The 13,182-nt window shown below is 38.4% G+C and overlaps 1 protein-coding gene across 3 annotated transcripts in view; it reads left to right on the top strand.

Moving 5' to 3' along the window:
• LOC127451031 (protein kinase C beta type-like) overlaps positions 1–13,182 on the top strand; it is a 203,671-nt gene that overhangs the window by 135,464 nt on the left and 55,025 nt on the right. For all 3 annotated transcript variants that reach the window (XM_051715510.1, XM_051715509.1, XM_051715511.1), the window contains one exon: positions 10,313–10,453. In XM_051715510.1, coding sequence (XP_051571470.1) covers positions 10,313–10,453 — 141 coding nt within the window. The remainder of the gene's footprint in view (positions 1–10,312; positions 10,454–13,182) is intronic.

Here is a 13,182-nt window from a genome sequence, read left to right as displayed (position 1 = left end):
TTTGTCAGACTGATCCAGTTCTCAAGTTCAAATAACTGATTCAGAATTATTCACAGTGGTTGACAGCCCACTGGAGGGAAGATTATCAGTGAATAAGACTTAATATCCATCAGTTGCATTGCTTAAGAAGACTTGCATGCATCATCTGGACCACTTTTATGATACTTTGATAATTCCTTTTTGAAACTTTGTAGCTTGACCAGCCCTAGACTTCATTCACTTTAACTAGATGGAAAAGTGGTCTGGCCTGGATATCCTTTTACACCTTTAGTGTTCAATAGGGGAAAGAAATTAATACAGGTTTGAAATTATATGAGGGTAAAAAATTATCACAGAATTTTCATTTTGGGTGAGCTATCCATTCAAGTTTTTTTTTCCCCGCTCTTCTTGTTTTGCATCTCTCTTTTTCTGTGTAATCTGACATGGTGAGGTACGTTGACTTATTCTCTAAAAGATTAGCATCACGGCTGGTGTCTTGTTCAGATCTATGTTGTTCTGTTGTTGCTGGCTCAGGATGAATGACCCTGCATTCCCAGAATGTTTTGAGGGTGTGAATGGATTTCAGGGAAGATGTTTAGGCTTTATTTGGAGCATCAGGAGAGTAAGAAAAAGACCCTCCCGGCAGGGGGTTTACATCAGGTATTAACAATATACAGTATCTGTTATGAATTTTCTGGCGATATAAAATTAAGCAACATTGTGAAATTTTAGATGATTTTAATGTCTTTTTTTGGCCATTAAGTTTCTTTTTCTCCCTAAATTGTTATGCCCAATTCCCAATGCGCTCTAGGTCATCGTGGTGGCGTTGTGACTCGCCTCAATCCGGGTGGCAGAGGACGAATCTCAGTTGCTTCCACATCTGAGACAGTCAATCCGCGCATTTTATCACGTGGCTTGTTGAGCGCGTTACTGCGGAGACGTAGCACGTGTGGAGGCTTCACGCTTTTCTCCACGGCATCCATGCATAACTCACCATGCGCCCCGCCGAGAGCGAGAACCACATTATAGTGACCACGAGGAGGTTACCCCATGTGACTATACCTACCCTAGCAACCGGGCCAATTGCCCCCCCCCCCCCCGGCCACTTTCTTATCTTGTGACCAGGAGCATGGATGTGTTCAGACGTGTTTTAATAGCTACTGATTTAAAATTTAGTGGCAAAAACTGTGTTAGTGTTAAGTTCAATTAATTTGTCAATCAGTGTCAGTTAATTCAGTAAATTATTTCAAAACTGTGGTTTAACGTTATCATCACTCAATAATGTGAATGGAAGTCTCTTGGAAGTAGCATTTTTTATATTTTTATATTTTTTATATTTTTAGTACAAGTATATGTAGGTAAATATTGCTGGTTGTTAATACATATTGTTATATTAATGCATATAAATAAAAATTATTAAATGTAATTCCTCCTAGAGTTCATTCAGTGGAAAATATTCTGCTGAAAACTTGATTATTTTTAACTAGATTTTTAACCTTGATTATTTTTTAACTAGACGTTTACTGTGTTTTAGTTCTTACATAAAACTTTTTGAAACCTCGGCAACAATGGCTGTTTGGTTGAAATGATGGTTCCTCTGATTAAAATATAATAAATATATAGTATTTGAAAACTATTGAGATATTAGCCCTACCTTTTAGCTACTGAGTCAGGTCATCTGACTTTCTCTGTAAGGGTTTTTGTGGTCAGGACAGGTCTGTGTGGAAAGACAGAGAGGTAGATGAAGGATTGTTCTGTTGGTGCTCATATTGAGCTCATTAAGGCCGGGATTGTATCAGGCTACCTGATAGCACTGCTCCATCACACACACACACACACACGCACACTCATGCGCACACACACACACACACATACACACCCATACGCAGACTGGCCGGCAGGCCTCCCTCAGGATGGGTGTCAGTAACTTGGAGCCAGTCACTCTTGTTCATGTGCTGTAGGGCCAGAACACCCACATCATACGACATTCAGTGCGGTACCCTCAACTCAACTTTTGTTCCCTTGTTGTGAGCTGTAGCCAGATTTGGCCCAGCATGAAAACAGAGATGGGGAAATGACTCATTATCTCACACTCATTTTGGATCAACTTTGGATGTTTTCTATGGATACAAATGTTTCTATAGACTTTATGTTAACCATTATATTGGAACAATTATGTTATTAAAAAAAATACTCTACTCACTTTTATGAACATCTTTTCGATTTCTGAATTTAAATTAATTTTGATATGTTTTATGGGGCTCACAGTAAAACAAGTGTAGGTGGTATAACCATCCAGAATAAAAGACAAGAAGTCAAATTAAAGGAATATTCCAGGTTCAATAAAAGTTAAGCTCAATCGACAGCATTTGTGACCTAATATTGATTAACACAAAAATACATTTTGACTTGCCCCTCCTTTTCTTTAAAAAAAGCAAAAATCAGGGGGCCTGGGTAGCTCAGCGGTAAAATACGCTGGCTACCACCCCTGGAGTTTGCTAGTTCGAATCCCAGGGTGTGCTGAGTGACTCCAGCCAGGTTTCCTAAGCAACCAAATTGGCCCAGTTGCTAGGGAGGGTAGAGTTACATGGGGTAACCTCCTCGTGGTCGCTATAATGTGGTTCGTTCTCTGTGGGGCGCGTGGTAAGTTGAGCGTGATTGCCGCGGTGGATGGCATGAAGCCTCCACACGTGCTATGTCTCTGTGGCAACGCGCTCAACAAGCCACGTGATAAGATGCACGGGTTGACGGTCTCAGACGCAGAGGCAACTGGGATTTGTCCTCCGCCACCCAGACTGAGGCGAATCACTACGCAACCACGAGGACTTAAAAAAAGCACATTGGGAATTAGGCATTCCAAATTGGGAGAAAAAGGAAAAGAAAAAAAGGAAGAAAAAATCGAGGTTACAGTGAGGCACTTACAATGGAAGTGTATGGGGCCAATTTGTTTTATGTTAAAATACTCACTGTTACAAAAGTATAGCCACAAGACATAAACAATATGAGTGTTAACATGATTTTAGTGTGAAAAAATCACTTACTTACCTTTTGCGTGTAAAGTTATAACCAATTTTACAACTTCGTTACCATGACGATATAATGTCAACAATCCCTATAACCCTAAAATGACAAAAAATTATGATTTAAACAACTTTACAGCTCAAATAATACATGAGTTTTGACAGAAGAATTAATGTAAATGGTTTTATAAAATTGTAAGCTTCACATTTCTGCCTTTAAATCCTCTAAAGCTTGGCCCCATTCACTTTCATTGGCCATATGCACTTTCATTGTAAGTGCCTCACTGGAACCTCGATTTTGCTTTTTTAAAGAAAAGGAGGGACAAGTCGAAATTATTTTTTGTGGTAATCAATATTATGCCACAAATGCTGTCAACTGAGCTTAATTTGTATTGAACCCGGAATATTCCTTCAAAGGCTAAAGCAAAAAAAAAAAAAAAAAAAAGTAATACAAAATTTTTTTTTTATATATTCTGTATATACACTACCGGTCAAAAGTTTTGAAACACTCATTCTTTATTTTATATATATACAGGTGAATCTCAATAAATTAGAATGTCGTGGAAAAGTTCATTTATTTCAGTAATTCAACTCAAATTGTGAAACTCGTGTATTAAATAAATTCAGTGCACACAGACTGAAGTAGTTTAAGTCTTTGGTTCTTTTAATTGTGATGATTTTGACTCACATTTAACAAAAACCCACCAATTCACTATCTCAAAAAATTAGAATACATCATAAGACCAATTAAAAAAAAACATTTTTAGTGAATTGTTGGCCTTCTGGAAAGTATGTTCATTTACTGTATATGTACTCAATACTTGGTAGGGGCTCCTTTTGCTTTAATTACTGCCTCAGTTCGGCGTGGCACGGAGGTGATCAGTTTGTGGCACTGCTGAGGTGGTATGGAAGCCCAGGTTTCTTTGACAGTGGCCTTCAGCTCATCTGCATTTTTTGGTCTCTTGTTTCTCATTTTCCTCTTGACAGTACCCAATAGATTCTCTATGGGGTTCAGGTCTGGTGAGTTTGCTGGCCAGTCAAGCACACCAACACCATGGTCATTTAACCAACTTTTGGTGCTTTTGGCAGTGTGGGCAGGTGCCAAATCCTGCTGGAAAATGAAATCAGCATCTTTAAAAAGCTGGTCAGCAGAAGGAAGCATGAAGTGCTCCAAAATGTCTTGGTAAATGGGTGCAGTGACTTTGGTTTTCAAAAAACACAATGGGCCAACACCAGCAGATGACATTGCACCCCAAATCATCACAGACTGTGGAAACTTAACACTGGACTTCAAGCAACTTGGGCTATGAAAAGAGGACTTTGGACCACTGGGCAACAGTCCAGTTCTTCTTCTCCTTAGCCCAGGTAAGACGCCTCTGACATTGTCTGTGGTTCAGGAGTGGCTTAGCAAGAGGAATACGACAACTGTAGCCAAATTCCTTGACACGTCTGTGTGTGGTGGCTCTTGATGCCTTGACCCCAGCCTCAGTCCATTCCTTGTGAAGTTCACCCAAATTCTTGAATCGATTTTGCATTAGGCTGCGGTTCTCTCGGTTGGTTGTGCTTCTTTTTCTTCCACACTTTTTCCTTCCACTCAACTTTCTGTTAACATGCTTGGATACAGCACTCTGTGAACAGCCAGCTTCTTTGGCAATGAATGTTTGTGGCTTACCCTCCTTGTGAAGGGTGTCAATGATTGTCTTCTGGACAACTGTCAGATCAGCAGTCTTCCCCATGATTGTGTAGCCTAGTGAACCAAACTGAGAGACCATTTTGAAGGCTTAGGAAACCTTTGCAGGTGTTTTGAGTTGATTAGCTGATTGGCATGTCAGCATATTCTAATTTTTTGAGATAGTGAACTGGTGGGTTTTTGTTAAATGTGAGCCAAAATCATCACAATTAAAAGAACCAAAGACTTAAACTACTTCAGTCTGTGTGCACTGAATTTATTTAATACACGAGTTTCACAATTTGAGTTGAATTACTGAAATAAATGAACTTTTCCACGACATTCTAATTTATTGAGATGCACCTGTATATATATATATATATATATATATATATATATATATATATATATATATATATATATATATATATATATTTTTTTTTTTTTTTTTTTTTTTTTCACATTTTAGAATAATAGTAAAGTCATCGAAACTATGTAATAACATAAATGGAACTATGGGAATTATGTTGTGACTAAAAAAATAAATAAATCAGAACTGTGTTATATTTTTGCATATTCGAAGTAGTCACCCTTTGCCTACAATTTTCAGACATGTACTCTTGATATTTTCTCAACCAACTTCTTGGATGCTTTTTAAACAGTATTGAAGGAGTTCCCATCTATGTTGGGCACTTATTGGCTGCTTTTCTTTATTATTTGGTCCAAGTCATCAATTTCAAAAACTTTTATTTTTTTATTTTTTATTACATTTTAGTTTTGTAATTAAATAAATTAATATGTTGGCACAATTAAATTTTTGTCTACAAAACTAATTTCAAACATTTAAGCATACGCCTTCAGATCAAAAGATTTTTAAGATCATGAGAAACATTTCAGTCAAGTGTTTCAAAACTTTTGACCAGTTGTGTGTGTGTGTGTGTGTGTATGTGTATATATATATATATATATATATATATATATATATACATATATATAGGAATCTTTTTTATCATTTCGGGAAAAAAGATACATTGCTGTGCAAAAGTCTTAGGTACATAAGATGTTTCACAAAAGCATTTGTCTTAAGATGGTTATTTATATCTCCAGCTATAGTTTGTCAATAGGATTCATACATTTTAGACTCCCAAACAATAGTTTGCAAATAGAAGAGAATTGAATAGAAGAACAAGGAGCTCTGCAACAGATGGCATGGCCCCCACAGAGCCCCCCACTGAACATCGTGTCAGTCTGAGATTACATGAAGAGACAGAAGCAATTGAGACAGCCGAAATACATACAGTAGAAGAACTGTAGCAATTTCTCCAAGAAGCTTGGAACATCCAATCTGACAACAACAAAGAAAAACTGTTTCCAAGTGTACCTAGGAGAATTGGTGCTGTTTTCAAGGCAAAGGATGTCACACCAAATATTGATTTAGCTTTTTTTTGTTTTTGTTTTTTTGTTTACTGGACTTTGTATGATGTTAATTGATAAATGAAAACTATTAATGACATTATTTTTGACACTCACTATGCAACATTTTTCACTAGTGCCTAAGACTTTTGCACAGTACTGTACAGTATATATATATTGTTAATATTTGGATGTTTAGTCTGCCGTGAGTGTGTAATAACCAACATGCAGGAGGCCATTTTGTTGACATGTCAAACAGGGGGGAAAAATATATATTTTGGCCTTTTTATGACATTGCAAAAAATAAATAAATAAAGTTTTGAGGAAGTATTTTTGCAATAAGGTTTTATTCCTTAACATTACTTAGCATTAGGTATCATGAACTAACAGTGAACATTATTTTTGTACAGCATTTATTAATCGTGATTAATGTTAAATGGATAGTTCACCAAAAGATTAAAATTATCTTATCATTTACTCACCCTCATGCCATCTGAGATGTGTATGAAGATTGATTTGAAATGAAGATTTTTTTAAATAATATCTCAGCTCTGTAGATTCATACAATGCAAGTGAATGGTGGCCAGAACTTTGAAGCTGCAAAAAGCACATAAAGGGATCATAAAAGTAATCCACATGACTCCAATGGTTTAATCAATGTCTTCTAAAGCAATCCAGTTGGTTTTGGGTGAGAACAGACCAAAATAAAACTCCTTTTTCACTACATTTGTGTTCTGCAGAAGAAAGAAAGTCATACACATCTGAAATAGCATGAGGGTAAGCAAATGATGAGAGAATTTTCATTTTTGGGTGAATTATCCTTTTAATAAAAAAAAAAAATGCAATTGTTCATTGTCAGTTTGTGTTCGTTCATAATGCATTAACTAATGTTAACATACACATTTAACTGAAAAATCTATAATATGTTGTAATTAACAATGACCAAGATTAATAAATGCTAAAAAGTATATTGTTCATTGGTAATTCATGTTTTGTAAAGTGTTACCAATAATGTTTACATGTACAACCTTATTGTGAAGTGTTACTAATTTAGATTTTCTGACTTAAAATGTCAACTAGTGTAACCATCAAGGAAAAAGTAATAAATATTTTCTTACACCTTGATAAGTACACATTGGTGTATAAATCCTAATAAAATAACAAATAAAAACTTAATAGAAAAGCTATGCTATCTTTTGAAAACAGGCGAGTTACTTTCACACTACTGAAAAAGGAAATGGTGTGTCTAGTAAACCTCTCCCCCAACACTGCATTTCTGCCCTGTAGTTTTTCTGCATGATTGCATGTTGATAGCCTGCCCTGGACTGTAACATGTCCAGAATTTTTGTTTGTTTGTGTTTGTATGTGTGTGGAGCATTATGTTGCACAGGGGTAATCAGAAATCTTAGGACGTCACACTTAATAGCCGCCCACCTGTTGATAGCATCCCCTCAACATTTATTCACCTGTAGTTTGACCTGTCAGGATGTGTCCACCTCCCTTCAGGTCTTACCACTATGAAGAAATGACTTTCTCTTTCTGTTTTCCTCTCTCTCTCTCTCTCTCTCTCTTTCTCTCTCGTTTTCTCTTTATTTCTCTCTGTCTTACTCCTCCCTCCACACCGCTGCGCAGAAATAGCGGTATTTGTGTGCAGTGGAGCATGTTGAAAGCAATGCATTTAGCTCCGTGGAAATCTACCCACATTAGCATTTGTCTCCTTTCCCTTTTTATTCACCACCAATTCTCTCTCTCCTCCTCTCTCACATCCATCCTGTCCTTTCTAAATCAGACAAATAGAAGTTGTTGCCACCGGGTCGGGCAGAGCATATGATGCTGCATAGCCTATCTGTGTGAGTGTGTGCGCATGGGGTTTTATTGCAGAGCAGAAGATTGGGTGTGTTTTTTTTACAAAAGAAATACTGCCTTAGTCCAGTGATGAGGATCTCGGCTGGATACAGAGCTAATCGCTCGCTCAGCCCAGCAATCGATGGAGGTGGAGAGCGTTTTGTGTGTGCATGTATGTCTATGTGTGTGCGTATAGGCAGAGATCAATGCCGCCACTCAACTCTTGGTTTTGGCGGGGAGACAGGGCTTCTCAGAAGGCTTTTCCCCAGCGGCCACATGTCCCTGCCCACAGAGCTACAGAACAACGACCTTCAGAAACTGAGAGAGATAGAGAGGGAAAGAGAGACTGTGGAATGTGGCACAGAACAGAGCATGAGCTGTGGAGATTATTAAAGAAATAGTTCACCCCCCAAAAATGATTGTCATTCCAAACCCATTTGACTTTTTTTCTTGTGGAACACAAAAGGTGAATTTTTGAAGGATGTTCTGGAAACTTTTTCTGTGTAATGTATTGTAAGTGAATGAGAACTGGGGTGGTCAAGCTTCAAAATGACAAAAAAAAAAAAAAGCACCATAAAACTCAGTTCAACTCGTGAACTATAGTCTTTTGAAGTCAGATGATAGTTTTCTGTGGGGAACAGGTTGAAATATAAATAATTATTCACTGATTATATTTTACTTCAGTTGTTCATTGAGTCTAGAGCTAGATCAGTCTGATTCATGAATATTTAGAGAAAAATAAGATTCGTTCTCGAAGCAGACAACACTAATTGAACACATGCATGTACAGATTTTCAGTGAATGAAAACTTATATTTTGGTACATTCCTCACACAAAGTATGGCTTCAGAAGACTTGGAATATACTGTAACACACAAGTCTTGCTACTTTTATGATAGCTGTATGTTGCTTTATGACATTTTGGAGCTTGACAGTCCCAGTCCTCATTCACTTTTATTATGAGAGAAGAGTGGCCAGGATATTCTTTAAAAAATAAAAAATCACATTTTGTGCTCCATGGAAGAAAATTATATTCGTCTAAAAAAACACACCGCTCCTGCGCAAGACGCTGAAAAAAAAATAACAGGTTGGATGAGTGGATGAGACACAACGGTCAAATACATCTGTCTACTGCACAAGCACATACAGATGCAAAAACATGATTGGTGTGAACGGCCCTTAAGAATAAGATTTTTTCTGTGTCTGTGTATACAATGAAAGAAGTATCTGAGGAATTTTGAGACACTGGTCTGTGTCTAGTCTGTCAGCCAATTGCTGTCCAAATGTGTTGTGAATGAGAAAAGCTTTTAGTGCATTTGAGGAGGAGAGTGTGTGTGAGAGAGTTGGTTTTTGTGGTTTACGAGTTACACACTAGTAATTACGAGGGTATTTTGCTATAAATGTGGTTTACGAGGATACTCCTAGTGTACCTTTAATTCAAACGGCTGAAAAAACATACTAAACAATGTTTTTTTTTTTGAAAATGTAAAAATGCCAAAAGGATTCTATGAGGGTTAGGTTTAGGGGTAGGGGTAGGGTTAGGGGATAAAATATTTAGTTTGTACAGTATAAAAATCATCATATCTATGGAGAGTCCTCGTAATGATAGGAGGGGTTTGTGTGTGTGTGTGTGTGTGTGTGTGTGTGTGTGTGTGTGTGTGTGTGTGTGTGTGTGTGCGTGTGTGTGTGTGTGTGCGCGCATGACCTGTTGCTGCAGGTGTGATTGGCTCACAGCTGTAGATAATGGATCAGCTCTCAGTAGACTGTGAAGGAGAAAGTTGGTGAACAAGGAAATCAGCACTACACTTCCCCTTAGCCTTCAGCCGACGGCCCTAATGACTGTGCCCTGTGACACACACACACACTTAACACAGAAGGAACCACAGACATTTACACTGGCCGTCTGTCATTCCGTTGCCTGCCAGCTTGGGCAGTGAGATCCTTGCCAGAAACTAAACGTTCACCCGGGGAGAGCGAGACATACACACACTCACACACACTGTGCCACAGTTTAACATACACACACCCACTTTCTCTGTGTCGAAGAACACTTTAGATCTGTTCAGCTAATGCTGTCAAAGACATAATATCTCTATTCCCATTAAAAACACACAGTCTGTTACACACACACACACAATAAGCAAAACTTGCTTCGTCTGCACTTGGGTTGACAGGTATGTTTGACAGATTTAGAAAGGGGAGGTGATGAATAGAACTGCTTAAGAAATTCAGTAACATCTACAGAGAAAAACAAGCTAACAAGTAATGTCAATGTCATGATCCGGCTCGTTCTTCTGTTTTTTTTTTTTTTTGTGAGTGTGTTTGTATGTTGTCTATGACCCCACTCTACTTCAAGCTGATTGTTTCTTTTTGCTTTTTCCTAACAGAGAGCTAAAATTGGTCCCAGCAAAACAGACAGCTCCTCCTCCAATGCCATCTCCAAATTCGACAGCAATGGCAACCGGGACCGCATGAAACTGTCTGACTTCAATTTTCTTATGGTGCTGGGCAAGGGTAGCTTTGGAAAGGTAACTCTCGCCTTCCCCTATCTCTCTCTCTCTCACTCAAGCCCCATTCACACTGACAGTGATTTTATCACTGGAGGTTGCCAGGTCCCTGTACTGTTGGTTGCTAGAAGGGCTGGGCAATATGGCTACAAAAATTACTGTATATCTCAATATTTTTCAGCCTGTTGACTATATTGGATATTTATCTTCATAATTATGTATTTGCTCTGAAATTGCTTAATAGTATTTATTTTAATTTTTTTTATCAGAGAAAACCATCATTTCAAACAAATGATGGAACTGTTTCCACAGTTTTTAACCAAATGAGCACAAGGAAGAATATTTAATCATTTTCATTTATATCCACCAGTATACAACAATACATGGTAATAAAAAAGCATTATTTACCTACATGTATTTGTTCCAGGTCTGTCGACTTAATGCGCTAATTTAGTGCATGTTAAAAATATTTGCACAATTGGGGCGTGGGTAGCTCAGAGAGTATTGACGCTGACTACCACCCCTGGAGTCACGAGTTGGAATCCAGGGTGTGCTGAGTGACTCCAGCCAGGTCTTCTAAGCAACCAAATTGGCCCGGTTGCTAGGGAGGGTAGAGTCACATGGGGTAACCTCCTCGTGGTCGCGATTAGTAGTTCTCGCTCTCAATGGGGCACGTGGTAAAATGTGCATGGATCGTGGAGAGTAGCATGAGCCTCCACATGCTGTGAGTCTCCGCGGTGTCATGCACAATGAGCCACAATTAGAGTGATAAGATGCGCGGATTGACGGTCTCAGAAGCAGAGGCAACTGAGACTTGTCCTCAGCCACCCAGATTGAGTTGAGTAACCACACCACCACAAGGACCTACTAATTAAACGACCCCGATCCGTACATAAATTCCATAAAAAGGAATGTTTCTACCATCTGAGAAATTCAAGATTTCCTTTATGTGGCATTAGGGGGCAGTCAGCTCCAGTCGTACAGGCAACTTGTCTTGTCAAACCAACGAGCAGGCAGCACAGCCTTCCACAGACGACGCACTTTTGCTCTCAAAGACAGCTGGACCAACAGAACGCAGAGATCTCTAGACACTTCTTCAGCATTTCAAACTACATTTAACTAAAACACAGTGCTTATGACTAGAGATGCTAAAAACAAGTGAAACGTGAACCAACCAAAGTGAGATGATCCAAAAGCATCTGTCTGACGCATGAGTACAGAGAACAACAATTAAAAATAGAGCAGTGGGAAGAAAGCCAATAATAGGTTTATGTTCAAAGAAACTATATTTTGGCTTTTATGCTAATTTGTATTGTAGAAATGCTGAACTTGTCTGCTGCCACAATATATGTGTATGATGTAATGTATTTGAATTATCTGAATTATAAATTTTATTGTATATTATATACAGTATGTAATTATTTTAATCATTATATATGGGGACTTATCGCAGTAAATGTTGACATATGCGATTAATCACAATTAATTGTATTAATTAATTGGTACATCATGTAATTATTTTAGTTAAAAATGTAAACAACTGACAGCCCGAAATTTTACTGAAAAGAAAAGTCATCTATTCCTTTTCTGTCATACTGTGTTGCATTTGTAGATTTGCATAGGAACTTGAAGCTCGCAAACTGCTCTTAGACTGCTGAAAACAACGTATCATGAGCCCCACGCGTGCACACAGAACAGTGTCACCCGTTCACTCTGAAGTGCACACAGACCAAGTGTAAATTTAATCAAATCACAGCCTTTTGTAGTTTATTAATCGGATATGACTGTATCGTGATTCTAATGTTGTTCTGATTAGTTGTGCAGCCCTGAAAGATTGTGAAATCAGTCTAATGGCAGGCTTTTAGGAAAGGTAGTGACCAACTAAAAAATGCAAGATATACAAAATATTGCTTAATTTTATATTGCCAGCAAAATCATTGCTGTGAGTGTGAATGGGGCTTCTCTCTCTCTCTCTGAGAGGTGTCTCAGGTAGGCTTACTTGTGCTTCAGGTAGCAGGTAATCTCAGCCAGGACAAGGTCACTCTAAAGAGCTGAAATTGCTAGAATGCAGCACCAAAAGAGAGGTAGAAGGGAAATAGGAGGGTGAGTGTTCATTCTAGCTCGTGTTCCAGCCGCTGGCAGTTGCCATGGCAACAGGCTTTTAAAATGATATTGATATGTTGAGGTGTAGTGGTTAGACCTCTGTCAGCCTCATTAACCGAGGCTCTGTTTGATGCCATCCACATCACGACAAACAAAATGTCAGCTGCAATGTTTTCTCTGACAGAGCAACCTGTCCAGTTTGGACATTCACCTTCGTTCTCAGAGGTGACCAAACATCACACACAAATGTCATGATCTTGAAGACTCATGTTTATAGACACAGCAGTCAAAACCAAAACACTAATTCTGCAAAAGTTCTCCCACAGTTCAGACACTTTTGGATGGCTACACTAGCTGGAAACGTCCTTGAGACTTTTGAGCACTCGGTGTGCAGTCTTTTGTTTGATGTGCGTTTATCTAAACAGGTATGCAGCGGTAATGAATGCGTTGGAACGGATGTGGAATGGATGTGACCTGCTTGCTATGCTGCCAGAGTAGTGTGTGTGTGTGTGTTGGGGTGTAGATTCTGTGAGTAGCAGATGGTGTCCTCTGTAATGTTGAAGTGTATCGCTTTTCTTTTCCCATGGTCAGTCACAAGGTGTCCATCTGGGGCTGTCTTTACACTGAAATAACTCACCTCATTTCAA

The sequence above is a fragment of the Myxocyprinus asiaticus genome, chromosome 13 (genome assembly GCF_019703515.2).
Source record: "Myxocyprinus asiaticus isolate MX2 ecotype Aquarium Trade chromosome 13, UBuf_Myxa_2, whole genome shotgun sequence".
Taxonomy (NCBI): Eukaryota; Metazoa; Chordata; class Actinopteri; order Cypriniformes; family Catostomidae; genus Myxocyprinus; species Myxocyprinus asiaticus.
This window is presented reverse-complemented; position numbering and strand designations above follow the sequence as displayed.